The 20262-nt window shown below is 37.6% G+C and overlaps 1 protein-coding gene across 3 annotated transcripts in view; it reads left to right on the top strand.

Moving 5' to 3' along the window:
* LOC120629272 (gastrula zinc finger protein XlCGF57.1-like) overlaps positions 1-19840 on the top strand; it is a 41086-nt gene extending 21246 nt beyond the window's left edge. For all 3 annotated transcript variants that reach the window (XM_039898164.1, XM_039898163.1, XM_039898162.1), the window contains exons 6-11: positions 13660-13784; positions 14269-14434; positions 14805-14956; positions 15364-15544; positions 15948-16093; positions 16822-19840. In XM_039898164.1, coding sequence (XP_039754098.1) covers positions 13660-13784; positions 14269-14434; positions 14805-14956; positions 15364-15544; positions 15948-16093; positions 16822-16956 — 905 coding nt within the window. In that variant the 3' untranslated portion in view covers positions 16957-19840. The remainder of the gene's footprint in view (positions 1-13659; positions 13785-14268; positions 14435-14804; positions 14957-15363; positions 15545-15947; positions 16094-16821) is intronic.
* Positions 19841-20262: the final 422 nt, after the last annotated feature.

The following is a 20262-nucleotide window of genomic DNA, read 5'->3' as shown; positions in this document are numbered from 1 at the left end:
TTACGATAAAGGACAAATTTGTAGTTGAATAAAAAGGAACTACCATAGCGGACTTAGCCAGCTTGGTGAACTTCTGCCTGAACCCTTCGCATTCAAATTCAAAATTCATTTATTTCAAGTAGCCCTAATTAATTTATAAGCACTTTTGAGACGTCAAGTTTGATTATTTTTATGATCATTATATAGGTACAATTAATGATTACTAGACGACAATGCTGAGATTTCAGTTATTAAACATTATCTGGTTTAGTCCTTGAGGACCCTCGATAAATACAGGCGTAGTGTAACGCTTGGGTGAAGAAGACCTACTTACACAAATTCCAAGGCCTCCCCTTACCCCCCCCTTATCCTTTGATCTCCCGAGGGATGACATTTCAGAATACCTTTACTTACCGGCCGTGCGGAGGTTTCTAAAGGTATGTAGCATCCTTTCACATTCAAAGGTTGGACGTTGTACAAAACTATATTGTATGAAATTAAAAGAACCAACTTTTAGACTACTAAAAAAAACATATTTTAAAACTCGTACTAATTATTATAAGTGCGTAAAAATTACTTTTCGTATTTGTTTGTTTCTTTCTTAATGAAGGTATCTTTGCGCTCAACTACTCCACCAATGTCAACAAAATTTGACACATACAGGTATATAGCTTGCAACTGGAGCTGTGATAGCCCAGTGGGTAGGAGCTCGACTTCACTTTCGGGGAGCCGAGTTTGAATTACAGCACGCCCATCTAACTTTTCTAAGTTATGTGCGTTTTAAGTAATTTAAAATATCACTTGCTTTAACGGTGAAGGAAAACATCGTGAGCAAACCTGAATGCCTGAGAGTTCTACATAATGTTCTCAAAGGTTTGTGGAGTCCACCAATCCGCACTGGGCCAGCGTGGTGGACTACGGCCTTAATCCCTTCTCATTCTGGGAGGAGACTCGTGCCCTGTAATGGGTTGATATGATGATGATGATAGCAGATTGCTATGTAAAGATGGACATTTTTTTATCCCAAACAACACGAGGTTAACGTTACCGGGTGATTTAAAAATATAGCATTTATGAAAGGGCACTAAGGCTATAAGGCCGGGCCCATCCCCTCGCTCCGGCCTAGATATCGACCTGCACACCTACGCCGGCTGTTTATAACTAGCTAGACCTCCCGGGTATATAAGCTTGGTATATTATATACTCGAAGCTATGATAGCCTAGTGGTTACGGCTTCGGCCTCCCCTTCGGTGGGATCAAGATATATTCCCGGCACGCACTTCTAACTTTTCGGAATTATTTGCGTTCTTAAATTTAGCAATTTATGTATCACTATTAAAGGTGAAGCAAAAACATCGTGAGGAAACCTGGATGCCTTGCAAACTAAATATAAAACTTTAATAAACCCTTATCACGTTATCTTGTTATGTTTATGAATAAGAAGAGCTCCACGTAGCCAAGATCAATTATTTATTTAAACTTTTATATCGACTAACAACAGAGATTAGAAGAAAACGTATAACTTTTGAAAATGTACATTTATTTTCCAACGCAGCTTCATTCGTTCAAGTGTTCTGATATTTTTTTCAAATGTTTAAATTAATATTTAATACTATGAACAAATGTTTTTTTTTGGTATACCTATACTACTGTTTCAAGCGGCGTTGCCGTCATACCGTAAAGACCACGCGCGCCGAGTCGTATTTTGGGCGCTGAATAAAAATTATAAAAATAATAAAGAGATATAATACCGAAAGCCGGGATTTGTTTACTAGAAATTTCCTTCTCTTTAAGGATCTTTTTTCAAAATTCCTTCAATAGTTTTTAACAAATAGCTATTTTTTGTATACCTTCCATACATTTTTTTAGAAGACATTCCGAAGCTAATGAGCTGTCGCTCATATTTAAGGGAGCTTTATCAAGAATTAATACGTTTTTGAACTTGTTGACTAGCCTAGAGCTAATTAATTATTTGTATCAAGATATCGAGCTAAAGATTTACGATCTTTTGCAACGTAGCTCTATTATGTCAGAGTGATGAGGAATGCGTCTAAGCACCTTGTCATTTTGAAATTCACCATTTATATGCTTACCTAGCTGGTGCCCGCGACTTCGTCCGCTTTAATTTTGGTATTTCGACAAATGGTACAATATTGGGCCTTGTTCCTTAAATGCTTTCTCTACCAGGCAACCCACCTAAGGACATGAAGAAGAATATATATTCCTCATTATGTATATATATATATTGATATACATATTGAGCTAGAAACAAAACCAAACTTTTGCACAGTAATAACAGGCCACGAAAAAAATTAAAAAGAAGAAGCTTCCCATACATCGTCCCCAAAAAACTCGCCTACCTAGTAACCGTCTACTTGAAATCCCCCTTATATAAAAATAAATTCGATCCCAAGCCCCCTCCATTTCCCCCCTCGCTTTGACCCATGGGGATCGCCACGAAGTAGGGGAGGGCTTACGAAGGTCGCAACTCGCTAGATATTCGAGCTGACGAGCAAAATACGGGTATGATATTTTATGTCGATTATGTTTATGAGAGATTTATTGGAGAACTAGCTGCTGCCCGCGTTTTCGTCTGTTCTGGTATTTTTTTAACACACTAATACATTGTGTATATTCGACTGTAGGTATCGTATTATGCGTGTTTGACTTTTTGGATGGGTGACTTATGATTTCGCGACACCGACTGGTTCTATTATTGTCATTACATTGTTTTGAGTATTCTCTTCTGTCGACAGGATAGTCTTTGTGACTGCCTCTGTTTTTTTTTAATTGTAAAGTAATATACTTATTTAATGACTTAAAATACGTTTTAACTTCACTGCAGACCGTGCTTATTAATTGTTACAGTTTTTAGTTTTTGCAAGACTCGGTCCTCGACTTGCTTTAATTTCTGTATTCCGATAGGGGTAATGATATTAGAGTAACCTAGATCTTCCTGCGTATATTTCTATCTGCCGGTGAGAGTAACATTCAATTAGTTTCAACTTTACTGCATACCGGTCTACGCGGCAGAGCATTTTTATTTTAACCCAATGTAAATTGATACATAACCAGTCGTAACAAGATACATATTCCAATATTTAGAGATCGACCCGGGATATATACCCTTTGATGCTTTGAGTCAGATCTCTTAACGCTGGAATTTGTATCTTATTACGACCAGTTACGTATGAATTTCTGTTGAGTGTCGATACAATTGCCTCCCCGTTGTGTGCTGGCCATTACCCGTAGTTTTTTATTATTCCACTGGAAGTTAGCCCTTGACTACTCATCAGCACGTATAGTATGGACATGAGGAATTTTCTCCGCACGGAGAGTAAAAAAAAATGTTCTCCCACAGTTTTGATGTGGCGTACTGAACACCTTTGCTCCGTTGCCGTTCTTTGGCAGGTGGACAATTAAATTGTATCCCTTGTTATAGGATATAATCGGGGTATATAAATGTTTGTATTAAAAAGTTTGGGTTATTTTATCGGCGGTTAAACATGTCTCAAACTGACAAGACTGCTTCGAAGCAGGCCGCTCCGCTCTCATCTCACAAGATTATAAGAAATCCTAAAGATTGTAAACAATAAAATGATATTCTATGATAGCTTCTGAGTTTCTTGCCGGCTCTTATCGGTATAATCTGCCTTTCGAACCGGAGTTAAGAGTCACTACAAACAGACTTGACTTATAAACTTATAAGCCCTTTTAATACGTCCTAATCGACATAAAATGCATTTTGAATCTTAGTAAGTCTAAAAGTTGAATTTTAGTCTAGTAACTGATTTTTGGTCTAGCTACTGCACCTTGGGTAAGTTACTGCATATTCGTCTTAGTTACTACATATTGGTCTACTAACTGTATCTTAGTAAGTCTAGTAGCTGCGTTTTAGTCCAGGAAATGCTTGTTGGTCTAGCTACTGCACCTTGGTTGAGTTACTGCATCTTGGTCTTAGTAACTACATATTGGTATAGTAACTGCCCTTGGTCTACTAAGTGTATCTTAGTAAGTCTAGTAGCTGCATTTTAGTTTAGTAAATGCTTGTTGGTCTAGCTTCTGCACCTTGGTTACTGCATATTGGTCTTAGTAACTACATATTGGTATAGTAACTGCCCTTGGTCTACTAAGTGTATCTTAGTAAGTGTAGTAGCTGCATTTTAGTCCAGTAAATGCTTTTTGGTCTAGCTACTGCACCTTGGTTACTGCATATTGGTCTTAGTAACTAAATATTGGTATAATAACTGCCCTTGGTCTACTAACTGTATCTTAGTAAGTCTAGTAGCTGCATTTTAGTCCAGTAACTGCTTTTGGTTCTAGCTACTCCACCTTGGGTAAGTTACTGCATATTGGTATAGTAACTGCCCTTGGTCTAATAACTGCATTTTAGTTCATTAATTTAAGACAGCAATCTACTGAAGGAAAGAACCAATCCATATCTATCAAATTTAGTTTAACTGCTACGATGGCATAATTAAACACCCTCATGCGTAAGAGGTCAAAACATACGCAGTAACTTTAAACACCTCCCTCTCTTTTTAAAGTCGGTTAAAAATTTGCTTTATGGCCACATACGAAAGGGATACAAAACCCACCCTCCAATCCGTAAGTACAATTTAAAATGTAACGAAAAAAAAATTACCTGATCTGAGGTGGCGGTTACGGAAAAAAAAGTGGAGTGGTTCTTAAATCGAAGTTCCCAGAAACGACGCTTTCGAATCGAAAATGGGAAAGAGTGGGCAAGAAAGGCCAAATTATGAACGGATTTGAATTAATTCTTTACAAAAAAAAAATCAGAAACAAATAAATTGTATTAAAATTAGTAGTATGGACACTAGGTAATCAAGGTATACTTAGTACAGTGATGAATAATCATTTTAAACTGTAACTGGAAATGCACTCGCCGTAAGTACCGTACCTTGAAAGAAAATATGTCCCAGTTATTGCCGCTAATGATAATATCGTTAAATCCCACCAACTCGCATTTAGTTAGCGTGGTAGGTCTATGCTCTATAAGTAAGGTTGCCATAACTTTGAGGCCAATACGGGATGTTTTCTCTTCCGGTTCCCAAAACCCGACCTGCGGCTTTTCAACTACACCATATATCCATTGCATGCATTAGTGATCTTAACCGTAACAAAAGTATAAGTATAAAAATAAAAAAATAAAAATTATTGAATCTAAAGTTTTTTTTTTATTTATTTATTATTAATTCAGTATTTCGCCCAGTCATTTTTTAAAGTTGTATTTTGTCGAAATACGGGACAAAAACGGGACATATAGTAAAAACTGGACGGGATGTTCAAATACTGTGACAATCCCGTATATACGGGTCGTATGGCAACTCCTATCTGTAAACAACCATCCCATGTAAGAGATGGCCTAAGCCCAGCATTGGGACCTTTGGGAACTGTCTCTTTTGTGTGGTGTACTTAAGATCCCGAGGTACAGGGCTGATAATGATGATGGACCAAAAATGGTTATGTTACTATTAAATAAAATTAATAAATGAATATACTACGACAATACACACATAGCCATCTAGCCCCAAAGAAAGCATAGCTTGTGCTAACACATACACACGCTTGTGGTAACAAAGAATATAATACACATAAATACTTATATTATACAGATAAACACCACCCAGACATATTTGTGTGTTAAACATGATTGTTTATCAGTGATAAACAATCATGTTTAACACACAAATATTTACAGTTGTGGAAATCGTACCCTGCGCCAGTCGGCCATCAAATCGCTTAAAGCAGCATTATTATAAACATTACTGATGTTTCGTTTTCGAATTATAATCTTTATTTCAATGACGTCAAGGTATGTCAAAAAAATCTCCTTTTAAATAACGCTGCTTTAAGCGATGCCAGAAAGCCCCCCGTACTTGAAATTGTGACATTAATAGGATGCGGATGATGACAGATGCATGCTAGCATCCCGCTTTGAAACCGTATAATACGGTAGTTGTTTTTTTTTAAATCCTTTTATGCCCCAGCCTCATCGCCTGCACTAGTGCCTATATTAGTCGTTGTGAACATTCGCTACAGATGTGTACCTACGACAATAGCCCAAGGGGTAAGAGTTGCTTGCGACCTTTCCGATTGTTCCCCCCTTTTGCCGCTCGACATAAAAAACGCCGTTGGGGTCTTCGCCAGAATCCGTTTAAAGTTCCCACGTCCCCTATATCGATGGAGAGTACTTCTTTTTTCATTTTGTAATTATTATTGCTACAGGCTGGGGTTCGAGGATTTAGAATTAAAACACGACTAGTGAGATTAGTCTTACTATCAGCTCTTCAGTGCTAATATCCAAAACACGTTACTAATCATCGCAGGTCAATCGTAGTTCTCCTCCTGAGCGCAGCGGTGAGGCGGGAGTACCCAGATTCGATTCCCGGTTGGGGCAATTCGTCAATTAAAAATTTCTGAGTTTCCTCTGCTTTGGCCGTGGCTACCGACTAGTTACCTTTCTACAAAGACGTGTCGCAAAGCAATTTTGGGTTCTGGTACGATATCGCGTGGAAACCGACTAATGGTATGGGTTTAATATAACTGCCATAGCCCCTAACCTAACCCGTTTCCATCCTAGACTACATAATCAGGTGATATTGCAGTCAAGACCTCTTTTGCAGTGGAATAAAAAAACTTTTAGGCCCTCACTTTGCTCTCAGAGCAGACTGCCGAGTCACACGAACTTCTTTAGATATTTTACATTTACCACACACACTCACACACACACACACACACACACACACACACACACACACACACACACAACATAATTTTTATAACAAAAATAAAATAATACTTCTTTAAGTAGGCTGTTACTATAGGTGTTCTTTACATGGGTTTCCAATACGAAATGAAATACGTATAGTACGGTCGGTAAGAGAGTCGGTATTTTGAAAATTATTTATATTTGACGTTCGACTGGCGCAGTGGGTAGTGGGACCCTTCTTTCTGAATCCAAGGCCGTGGGTTCGATTCCCACACTGGAAAATGTTTGTGTGATGAGCATGAATGTTATCAGTGTCTGGGTGTTTATATGCTTATTCTCAGTATTTAATTATATTATTCAAAAAAATATTCATCAGTCATCTACCCATAAAACAAGCTACGCCTACTTTGGAGCTAGATGGCGATGTGTGTATTGCCGTAATATTTTTATTTATTTATTTTATTATACATATTTTAATAATAATAGTTCAAGAACTTCTGGTTTTTTTTTCGTCATAATTGGGTCATTTAACACAATATGTTGATGTAGTAAATCGCTTATTAAATTCATTAAGATTTTATTAAGAGAACCGGTGATAGTTTTTTGGGAAGTATGTTTTAGTATATTTATGTATTACCTGCGTGATAAAATACTACTACAAAAATGAGAGACATTAATTTTAAAAATTATTTAGAAGTTGGGCAGGCATGAGAAACAGCGGAATTAACGATCGTTCGACTTCAAAATGCTCGAACACCAAAAAAAAAAAAAAAATAATATTGACTTGAGACTTGAAGTTGGTATTTTAAAAATAATTTGTATTACTTACAAGAGCCCTTCTTGGTAGTCGATAATTGAACGCTCGCAAGTTCTACACATGTTCTACAATAGCTAAACCGTAAAAGGGTCGAACCACGGTCGAAAGGGTCTTGGCATATTATCCACCCCCCATTGTACGCCCCCCCTGGTACACGAATGTGAGCTTAGGGTAGCTTTGTCGCTACGTGAATTATATTCCAGCCTTTAGTGGAGTTGGTTTAAAGCAGCGGCTCTCAAAGTTTTGGCGAACACGTGGCAAATTATTTAAACACTAGCTGTTGACCGCGTTCTTCGTTCGCGGTACCGTTTATTTTCGTGGGATAAAAAGTAGCCTATGCCAAAAATAAACTTGCTTAGTTAGGGCGTGAAGGACAAATAAAAAAAACAAACACTTTCATTACGTAAGGATTTATGTTCCGTAGGTGTGAACCATGTTTTTTAATGTCACATTTTTACTAAGGCTGCTCGCACACACGTCAATATCATTGACAATATTCTGCATATTGGCAATATTAGTGCTTGTGTGTGCCTGAAAGAGGAAGAAGGTATGGATAAAAAGAATTATATTGTCAATAATATTTACTGTGGGCAGTCTAAAGTCTAGAAACGAACCTAAAATTGTTGAAAAATGTTCGTAGGTGGAAATTCATCAATGGGTGAAAAAAATAGTATTTTGTTAATTCCAATCAAAGTGAGGCAGTTTCACCCAAATTAAGTGATATGCAGTCAAATATGGTAGCTGGCTAACCTCTTAGAAGTATGGGATTAATATAATTAATATAATCCCATTACTAAAGCCGCAGCTTAAAACTAGAACAGAAAAAAAAAATCTGAAATTATAAATTCATAAATTGTGTCTGCTTCGGATCGATCCCGGAACCTTCTACTCATAATAACAAAGCGCTCACCACTGAGCCAGAGTAGTCGTCGTGTTCCCGCGTTTAACTATCTAACGCACTTGATTTTTTATGAATTACATCTTTGGGAATGACTGTTTACTTAAGACAGGGCTTATTCCATTACTTGTCTATTCGTAAGTTTTAAATGACTCCTAAAGAAGAGGTTCTTAATACGATCTCATTGGCGCAGATGACTTGTGATGGGCATTGTTAAAGTAATAGTGTTCCTAGGTTCGATTCTATTACCTTATTTATTTTTTTACTTATCAGATCAACCCATTACCGGCCCACCACAGGGCACGCGTCTCCTCCAACAATGAGAAGGGGTTAAGGCCGTAGTCTACATTATAGGTTTAGTTTATTATTAAAAAAATCATAGTTTGTGTTTTTCGCATCGATGCCCGCTTGCATTATTGCCGTCTCTTTCTTTAAAAACTTAGAGGTCCTCCTCCTTAGTCGTTCACTCTTTGACCACTCAGGTCGTGGTTGACGATGATACATATTCGTTGACAACAGACAGTGGCGTGCACTGAGTTTCTTACCAGGGTATGCATACAGCAGGAAAATTGCATAAAATGGCAGAAATCCCCCGCATATCCGAGCTATTATATATCAATTCAATGGTAGGCAGTGCTTTTTTGCATGTATGAAGTGCACGCCACTGACGCCAATGAAGCCGCGTTTCGGGAACATTGGACTATGGAGGTTTGTGTTGCAGCTTTTATCATATCTGTCCAACGGGTGATCGACCGCGTGACCGTTGGCGTTCCACTATCCCCTGAACAACGAGTGACTTAGTAGAAGAAGAGCTTCTTGTCACAGAGCTCGTCTGGGGAAGCCATTGCCATGCTTTCCACTTTTTTATCGGCTTCATACGCTCAGGTTGCCTTTAAAAGATCACTTTTAGTGATAAGGCCGCCTTTGCACCCTAGTACAAAGTAGTAAGTAGTAAATATAATTAATATAATCCCATTACTAAAGCCGCAGCTTAAAACTAGAACAGAAAAAAAAAATCTGAAATTATAAATTCATAAATTGTGTCTGCTTCGGATCGATCCCGGAACCTTCTACTCATAATACCAAAGCGCTCACCACTGAGCCAGAGTAGTCGTCGTGTTCCCGCGTTTAACTATCTAACGCACTTGATTTTTTATGAATTACATCTTTGGGAATGACTGTTTACTTAAGACAGGGCTTATTCCATTACTTGTCTATTCGTAAGTTTTAAATGACTCCTAAAGAAGAGGTTCTTAATACGATCTCATTGGCGCAGATGACTTGTGATGGGCATTGTTAAAGTAATAGTGTTCCTAGGTTCGATTCTATTACCTTATTTATTTTTTTACTTATCAGATCAACCCATTACCGGCCCACCACAGGGCACGGGTCTCCTCCAACAATGAGAAGGGGTTAAGGCCGTAGTCTACATTATAGGTTTAGTTTATTATTAAAAAAATCATAGTTTGTGTTTTTCGCATCGATGCCCGCTTGCATTATTGCCGTCTCTTTCTTTAAAAACTTAGAGGTCCTCCTCCTTAGTCGTTCACTCTTTGACCACTCAGGTCGTGGTTGACGATGATACATATTCGTTGACAACAGACAGTGGCGTGCACTGAGTTTCTTACCAGGGTATGCATACAGCAGGAAAATTGCATAAAATGGCAGAAATCCCCCGCATATCCGAGCTATTATATATCAATTCAATGGTAGGCAGTGCTTTTTTGCATGTATGAAGTGCACGCCACTGACGCCAATGAAGCCGCGTTTCGGGAACATTGGACTATGGAGGTTTGTGTTGCAGCTTTTATCATATCTGTCCAACGGGTGATCGACCGCGTGACCGTTGGCGTTCCACTATCCCCTGAACAACGAGTGACTTAGTAGAAGAAGAGCTTCTTGTCACAGAGCTCGTCTGGGGAAGCCATTGCCATGCTTTCCACTTTTTTATCGGCTTCATAAGTTCATACGCTCAGGTTGCCTTTAAAAGATCACTTTTAGTGATAAGGCCGCCTTTGCACCCTAGTACTACGTACTATTACTGTTCTCCTTGTGTTTTTTTTATTTCTGCCGCTAAGCAGCATTGCGGTGTTCCGGTTTGAAGGGCGTGGATTCCGATGTCATTAGGTGTGTGCGTTGTCGTTGGACCAACACCTACGCCTCATTTTGATGGACGAATTCAGCTGGCATGGCCATTGCTCTGCTGATAGGCAATGGTTTTCCGATTACCATCACGTAGGTGGACCCAGCCAGGTGGTGCTGGGTCCGCCAATCCTAAATTATCCTAACTAGTACCATAATTTTGCTAGTGTGTTTGTTTGTTCGTCCTCACTTTTCGCCGTAACTAAGCAACAAATCGACTTGATTGTCGTAAAGTAACCTTGGCTACTTTTTATCCCAGCATAACAAAATTGCTCCCTTCGGATTTTGTAAAAAACCGTTATTTATTTTATATAAGTACTGTTTTTGTAATTATTAATATGTATGTATACTTTTAGAGCTTTGCGCACCGCTATAAGGATTCATATGTAAAAGAAACCCCATATTCATATCTTACAACGTTTAATCGTTTAAGTATCTAATTACACCATGGCACATTATAAACTCAAACATCCATCTATCTGAACTTGTATCCCACTGTTAATTAACTACAAAGAGATAACTTCTTCAATCTTCCCATGACACTTCTGTCTCTCCTTCTGTACCTCTATTTTTCCCGCCATTTTATATGACCTTCCTTTTTGATCTGGGCTCCTGTCATTTTGATTTTCTACTCCAACTTATACAGACCACAGATTATGCATAATTTTGACCAGTCTGAACGAATTACGTTATTATTTTTAAACAAAATAATACAGAGGCAGATTTGCTAACATATGTGAGTCAATTCCTCATAATGGCTGCCTGGAAGAAATCACTATGTGTAGAGATAAAGCAGCCTTTGTTTTTTATTAATTTCTGTTTTGTTCTTGTGCGCAACAAAGTATTTTTGCATGATTGATTGATTGATTGATTGATAAACACGGACGAAGAACGCGGGCAATAACAAGTAAATGCGAAAGTGTGTTTGGTTGTCTGTCCGTCCTTTTCGCCCTAACTAATCAACCATTCAACTTGATTTTTGACATAGAGTTAGTTGAATGGACGGAGAGTAACATCGACTACTTTTTATATTAGGAAAACAAACGGTTTCCACGGGATTTGTTAAATTTTAGACGTAGACGAAGATATACGCGGGTTACAGCTAGCTCGCTAGTAGCTATTACTGTAAAAAAATACTTTTTTTTTTTTTTAATAACGATAGGTTAGGGCTCGACGAAAGCAATGATGAGATCAAGGTTGGAGCACGCTTGCCTATTCACTCTAGCCTTGAAGGTACTCAAATTATACGTAGTTGGGATACCAACCATGTTTAGTGGCCCGAATAACCGGATGCACTGCGACCCCTATGGCTTATGTACGCGCCCCCCTTCCTTCATATCCACCCTAGATATCTGTAAACGTCTTAAGCTGATTTTCCATATGGATGAGTTACGGTGCTAATTTGCACGGCTAGGATCGGCATGAGCCAATTTTCTCTCACAGTTTTATACACTCTCCGAGCATTTTCGCTCGTGTGTAAATTATATCGAAATAGTATACGCGTTATCAGTGGCGTGCATAAATAATCCAGTATGACTCATAAAAAAGTTAAGGATTAGGCATTGTAAGAGTTAAAAAAAGCCTACCCATAAGTTTTCATAACTGGTACTGGAGATTTCCTTCATTTTATATCATCTGCATACCCTGTGCATACCCTCTATGCTTGCCACTGCGGCGGTGTTATTACACCGAGAAGTTTTTCCCCGTTTCCCGTAAACTTCTCCTATTCCCTGTTGCCGTGCTTTGGCAGGTGGACGCGTTAATTTTATCCCTTTTCAGGGGATATAATTTCTGTCTCCTATATTATGCTAGTTGCTCTATGGATGTTACCAAAAGCTACCAATAGGATCTCTTGAAATTTATAGCTTAGCTCTTGTAGAGAGGAGTATAGCAAAGCTATGTTTTTTTACGCGGATGTGGAAACGTCACAGCATTAAGCAATAAGCTAGCTTTGTGTCTACGATCGCATACTTTTGTAGCGTTTAACACTCAGTTAGCTTAGCTACATAGAACCGCTCTGGTGGAAAGGCACCCTTATTTAGGCAATTAGTTCCACGTTTCAAGTAGTATATGGGAAGAGAATAGAGTAACTATATTTCATGATAACATTTAAATACATGTGCTCACAAAAACTCCAGATATATATACATATATATGTCCGTGTAACTGTGCCATCATCGACGGCCGATTGGCGCAGTGGGCAGCGACCCTGCTTTCTAGGTCTAAATCGATCCCACCACGGGTTCGATTCCCACAGCTTGAAAATGTTTGTGTGATGAACATAAATGTTTATCAGTGTCTGGATGTTTATATGTAAATTATAAGTATTTATGTACATTATTCATAAAAATATTGATCAGTCATCTTAGTACCCATAACACAAGCTACGCTTATTTTGGGGCTAGATGGCGATGTGTGTATTGTTGTAGTATATTTAGTATATTTATTTTTCGATAAAGCTCAACCTACTAAGCGAACCTACCGATTGGTATGCGTATTATTTATTACGTATTAGAGTAAAGTACAAGTCCACCAATCCGCACTAGGCTAGCGTGGTGGACTACGGCCGTAATCCCTTCTCATTGTGGGAGACGTATAACTTTGTGGCTGGTTTTTTTAGCTATTGGAAAGGTTTTTTTTTAAATTACAAAAGTGTAATAAAGTTGTAATTTTTATTTATTATTTTCTGTCTTGTGGGAGGTTCGGCCGTGGCTTGTTACCACCCTACCGACAAAGACGTGTCGCTAAGCGATGTAGCGTTCCGGTACGGTGTCGGGTATAAGCCGTATAGGGGCATGGTGCTAGTATCAACTGACACATGTTAGCCTGTTACCATATCCATCCATCATCGCTTACCGGCAGGTAAGATTGCATTAAAATGCTGACTGACTTGTAGTGAAATAAAAAAAAATAGGTATGTTTTGCGATGTTTGTATTACACAGGTTTTAAGATGGTATAAAAGCCTTTGCAATATGCCGCACCAGGCCTATTAGAGTAAAAAGGTCTTGTTGACAAAGTGAATTTATTAATTATTTTTTTCTCATTTTTTGTCCGTCTAGTAGGCATTTTTTAAGTTGTCTTTTTTTCAGCATTTCACACGGAGGACCAAATGATGGTGCACGTGAATTTGGTCCACATCCGATCGCACGAGGGTGGCGGTGGCATATCGCAGCTCAAAGCTATGTTGGGCGACCAGATCGACGTTGAAGTTATTGTAAGTTATCGTTTTCTGGCAGTTAGTGCAGATGCAGTCTAAGACGGCAGCGTGCTCTTGTCAGGGGTATATTTAACCCATAGGTATGACGTCCGTTTGGCGCAGTAAGCAGCGACCCTACTTTCAGAGTCGAAAATCGTGGGTTCGATTCTCACAACTGGAAAATGTTTGTGTGATGCACATTTATGTTTTTCAGTGTCTGGGTGTAAATTATAAGTGTTTATGTATATTATTCATTAAAATATTCATCAGTCATCTTAGTACCCATAACACAAGCTACGCTTACTTTCGTTAGATGGCGATGTTGGAAGACTCCCACAGGCATAAATCATAAATTCCAATATATGCCAGGCATTGTGATCTTGGGACCTCCTTCGTAAGACCTCGCCACTGGACCGGGGTCGAGGTCGTCAAAACGTACTTATTACATTGTATACATTATTATGTTTTGATGAGGTTTTAAAGCAGAGATTAAAATCCACAGAAACCGTCCCAACTATTAGTGCAGAGAAGGAGTGATTCAGACGAGTACAGACCTCACGAATGTCCGATATGCCACCGCAAGTTCAAGAGGAAACAGCATCTTAAAGTGCACGCCAACGTCCACCTTAAACAGCCGCATGCTATCTGGTGCTCCAGATGTAATGAAGGTACGTACTGCACTTGGTCTTCTGTGGCCCTAGTTGATGAGTACGAAATCATACCTTCAGTGTATCCCGGAGTCAGTGTGAATTCGGTTAAGCGGCGACAAATCAGTGACTTCTGTTCCCAAACGGGACCCTATTACGAACACTCCACTGTCCGTCCGTTTGTCTGCCTGTCTGTCTGTGTGATCATCTGTTACCAGGTTAGACGGATGAAATTTTCACAATAGATGTATTTCTCTCGACATCATAACAACAAATACTGAAAAACAATAAATATTTAAGGGGCTCGTGAATGGATTATTAACAGTATTTATTAAACAATGTTACTCGCTAAAGTACTATCAATGACAGTACGTTATATATTTCTTTCCAGGTTTTACTACTAATGAGCAATTTGGGATACATAATTGCCAATGGTTAAACTATGATCTCAGTGAGAACGGTGAAAACGGAGAATTCGAATCGGCGCAAGAGAGTCTACCTCTGGAAGCTAAGAAAGAAAATAATCCCATGGAATTAGTTGAGGTAAGCATATTTGTTTATTAATAACATATATATTCAAATTATCTACATATAATAATTGCAATTTCACTCGTTTTAAAGATATTGCTTTAGCAATAAGGCCACGTTTGTTCTTTTCGTGTATCATGAATAGTCCCTCCCTTATTACATAAATAAATCCATCTTCAATCTTTAGATCCTGTAATGACATTCTTAAAGAATCTTACAAAACACATTTAACAAGTACTACCAACAGCATCAAACAATTAATGTAACTGCAAAATGAGTGCTAAACAATTCCAACGAGCGTAGAGTGTAATCAAATTATCATCGTTCCCTGTATTTTGATTAAAATCAATGTTACTGGCCTCTAGTTTTTATACATATTGTTAATGCAAATCGCCTTTTTGAGGTTAGTTTCTCTTTTTAAGGTGGTAGTGGATGAACCATCATCAGACATATCAGTGGAATCCGAAGCTCACTTGCCGACACCGCGGCGTGTATTCGTCTGCAAGTTCTGTTCCAAGCCCTTCAAGCGGAAAGACCACTACAAGATACATCTACATGTACACACTGGCATCAAGTCCTGCTTCTGTCCCGATTGCGGGAAAGGTTAGTGCTTTGTTATAATGCAGATCATTCGGAAACTCATTAATGTAGAGCAGGAATAAAACGAGGGAAACAAATACTCCTTGCGCAACCCCATTTCTTATATTGGTATAATTTTGTTTATAAGTAGACTGTAACTCAGCTTTTTGGAATACTTAAGCTGGATTATATGAGATCTGTATGGTCTGATCTAATCCTGATTACATATTTTACTCGCGTACCAAGAGAAAGCGAAGAAACAAAGAAGGTTGGTGTATTTGAAACTGATATCTCGCGTCTATATAATAGAGTGGTCAGCACCCATAACAGTGAGCCTAATTAAAAGATTTAAAACAAAAAACGTTTAAAGTTTTAATAATTTTTAATCATTGGTTTAAAAAAACCACGCTAACCATTCTGTTTCTAGGTTTCTACCGCAAAGACCATCTACAAAAGCACATGATAGTGCACGCGAAGTTCAAGACGCGGCCACGACCACGAAAGGAGATACCAGACCTCTTCCCGATTAATATGATGGCCAGGAAAGAGGTTAAGCCGGAGATCACAATACGAGTAAGTTAACTCTCGAATCAGAATAAGTTTATTTACTTAAAAAATATGTAGCTCATAGATTATGTATTTTTCAAAGCGTAGGTACAATGTTGCACCCAGTAAATATGTTACAAAAATCGATTGAATTATAAAATAAACAAGAAGTTTACATTATTCGTCGCCTTTAAATATGTACAATTATTTGTTCCTGCCGATACTGTGGTGATTTTCATTGCACTGATCTTCGATTAAAAACCTGTTTTAATTTCTCTACTAAACTACCGATGTTATCCAGTGGTCGAATATTTATTCTCAGCAAAACGTCCAAAATTGTAATTGACTAGTTATTTTATTTTATAACTTAAATAAAGGATCTTAGTTTCTCGTAAATCTGACAGAACCTTAGTGATATGCCAAAGGCATCCTTGTTCTTCATTAATTTTTATTTGAAAAGTAATAAATTTTAAAATGGTTTTGATAATTTTGTAATTCTACTCTCTTACCTAAAGAATAAGAAATTTTCTTCTCTCAAAAATACGCTACTTTTACCCTAGTTTTAGCAAAGTTTTGGTAATTCGTTGCCTATTATGAATTCAGACTTCTAAAACAAATTCATTTCTTCTCTAACTACGTCACCAGAATTTGCTTATGAATTTTTACCACAACCATTTTTTTGGTTCTTAGAGGCAATTATATAAAAGGCTTCAAGTGACGTTATAGAATCTTACCTTTCAATTGTTTATGTCCAGGCACCGTCCAACGCGAAGTTACGTGTCCCGCTGCAGATAAAGGTACCTTACCAGATGGTGATGTCAATGGACAGCGGCGAGAAAACCGTCACAATCGACCCGCAAACTGGCCATCAACAGGAAACCATACAGTAATTAGGTGTATCTACTACTACTAGGCAAATACGTTGACTTCTCATCACAAGGGCTCTTGGAAAGGGGATAAAGGCCGATGGGGTATTATAGTACTGATGATGATGATGAAGATGATAAAGAACTTTTATTCCACAACTCTTTCCACCGAGAGAATTAACTGTACAAAGATTTTATAAAAATTACGCAGTGACAACCATAACATCAGCTGTGCTCACATTCAAGGTCAAATGGATTTACGGATAACTATTGATACGGTGAAACATAAAAGATGAAGGCCCTAGATACTAACTTACGCAAACACAATTTTACTAAATAATTTTAGGTTCTATCACTTTTAAGATAACTTTTATATGAACTGTTCAAATATATATGTTAATTTAAATTATAATCACCATGACATGTGGTTTTTTAGGTTGGGTTCTTGTCCCACTTCTCAGATAACCTGACTTAAGATGGGTTTTATCCTTGACATAAAATACAGCCAATCTGCCTCTAAATGTTTCTCATGATTTCGTAAAAAGACGTGTATGCCGAGATGTTTAAAATTCATGTCACAAAATGCATTTCTTGCATGCTTATGACGCGATCGTTTTCTTGGTTTATTTATGCTATACTAGCGGACCCCAGCGCCATCTGTCGGGCTGATTTGTGAATCTTAACCATCCAGGGTGCCACCCAAACGCATACCAAAAAATTCATTCAAATCGGTCCATCCGGCTCGGATTGTTTTTTTTATTCCATCGTTGAAATATAGTATTTACAAAAGTGGCGACATTGATGCGCGAGACAAACCGAACACGTTTTAGGCACGAGATGGGAAAAATATCATTGGTGCCGATTTTAAGCACGCCCTGTACTTAAGACTTACATCCGTGTTTTTGCTGCATATGCTTCGGTAATTACCAAATTCAGTAGTAAAATACAACACCCATTCAATTTTTCTTTGAATTTAGCCGCTTATATACGCAACAGACCGATTAACAGAAAACATACAATTTAGCAGAGACCAACAAGCTGCTGAAAGTTTTGGTTAATTTGACATTACTGTTGCGTTATATATGTATTGCAATTTATACATCCCGTACGTAACCCATCCAGTGTTTTTATTACACTTTGTACAGTCAACATCCTAATTCCGTTGCGTGTGCAGCGATCATAACCTGTTTCTTGATCTGACCATGTCTCCTTCCCAGAATTCCCAGTTTATTACGGATTTTGAAAAATCCCGTGTGAACAATTTATTTTCCCGGAATAAAAAGTAGCCATTCGTTTTCCCGGAATAAAAAGTAGCCAATGTTACTTTTCCGTCTTTTGAAATAACTTTATACCAACAAATAAAGACGTTTTCTTGTTTAGTTAGGGCGTGAAGGAAGGACAAACAAAAAGTCGCATTGATAATATTAGTAAGCGGTAGAGCGGTTTTATTGTATGTAGCGGTTTTATTTTATGTAAATTTTCCCTACTATTACATAGTATGTCAATGACAAGGTTGCTTGGATGCATCCAGCTCCGATTGCATCTCTCACTAGATAGATAGAGAAAAGTTAATGTTAAACTTTAAAATGTAAATTGTTGATGTTAGAAAAGAGAACCTGCTGAGTTTCTTGCCGGTTTCTTCTCTGTAGAATCTGCCTTCCGAACCGGTGGTAGAGTCACTACGCACAGACAGACTTGACGTTTCAAAAGTGCTTATATTAGGCCTACTTGAAATAAATGATTTTGATTTATCATACATGTATCATATATATGCACGTGCCATAATAGTTCACGGCGACTTGTCAACAGTCCGCAATGGGGCCAATTTCTGGGGCCAAATCAAATGAATAGTTACATTTAATACGATCTCCTAGGTTTTTTGAATTAATAAATAAATTTCCAAATTGTACATATCTTAGGACGAAGGCGTTAAGGTTTTAACATATAAGATTCTACGGTTATCACTAAAATATATCTCATTACTTTATATAATAATGTCAACGATTTTATCGTAGTTAATTAAATTTGGTGAGGCGTGTTTCACTATTTCTCAATTATTTATTATTTATTATTCACAATTATTTTTAAGATATTGAAAATCTTTGTCTTGCCATTTTTTAGTCCCGAAATTAATTATCTTTTCACAAATATTTAGATAGCTTGTATAGGTGGAGGATTTACCCATTTGATGCTGTCTTCATACTTTATGCCTACTCCAGTCAAAAACATTGTGCACGCCACTGTCAAAATTATATCAAATGGAAACTGGAATTGTACATAAGGTTATATGAGTATGACAATCATAATAAATAGAAGAAATCGTGAAACACTGCCTCAAATCTCTTTGTAAGTAATTTTATCTATTATGGTCTTTCCAAACATATCAGGGTCAGAGAGCATTTTCTTGCATTTCATTCTTGTCCGTTTCATGTTCTGACAGTTGTCTCACACAGTACGTTGACATATTGTTACTTAGCAAAACCTTTTTTCTTATACGATTTTCAGTGGTGTATGCAAACATGTATATTGTCAACATTCAGTAATACCGAAATAAATACGTAACGAATGCACTGGACATTAATGTCAGATTTGCCTGCTATGCTATGAGCATGTATTCCTTACAATACTAACAGAATCACAAACCTGTATTGGTAAAGCGATCAAAAAACCCGTCTCAAGACTCTGTAAAACCTTTTTAAAGTTTTTGGCACTCGGCGGACCGAATTCTGAAATAATTCTGACCCTGCTATGTCTGAACTGACCCTTACGGTGCCATGCAATTGTACCAAAAATTTTATCTGTTTTACCTTCGAAGTTCCTCTTGTCTCCACGCGAAATATCTTGTGATTTTATTTGTAAGTTCAAAAGTGTAACATAAAGTACAAAATAAAAATATTTTGCACCAATTTTCTGAAATGTTTTATTTATCTCAAATCTCTTAAATACGGAAGCTTAAAGTAAGGAAGCACCTAGTTTTTCTATTGGATACAAAATTGTGTCATACAAAAGTATTGAAAACGGTGTATTAATTGGACCACGCAATTTTTACATAAACCCTGACAGATTATTTTCTTAAAAATTTTGCCTTGTTAGGTTAGCTACATCAATAACATTCCAAACATCCACTGCTAAACATTCATGCGGTTTCATCCGCGTTATATTAAAAAATAAAAACATTAGCCCAATAACCGTGGTTAATAATAAACAAACCAAATATATATACAGACCACGATACAGGTTGCCTAGTGTGGGATCCACAGAATATCAATAAGAGGCAAATATCAATTAATTTGAAATTAATTTGCTTTTTGTGTTGTATCCTATTTTTTT

This window comes from Pararge aegeria, chromosome 14 (assembly GCF_905163445.1).
Source record: "Pararge aegeria chromosome 14, ilParAegt1.1, whole genome shotgun sequence".
Classification (NCBI taxonomy): domain Eukaryota; kingdom Metazoa; phylum Arthropoda; class Insecta; order Lepidoptera; family Nymphalidae; genus Pararge; species Pararge aegeria.
This window is presented reverse-complemented; position numbering and strand designations above follow the sequence as displayed.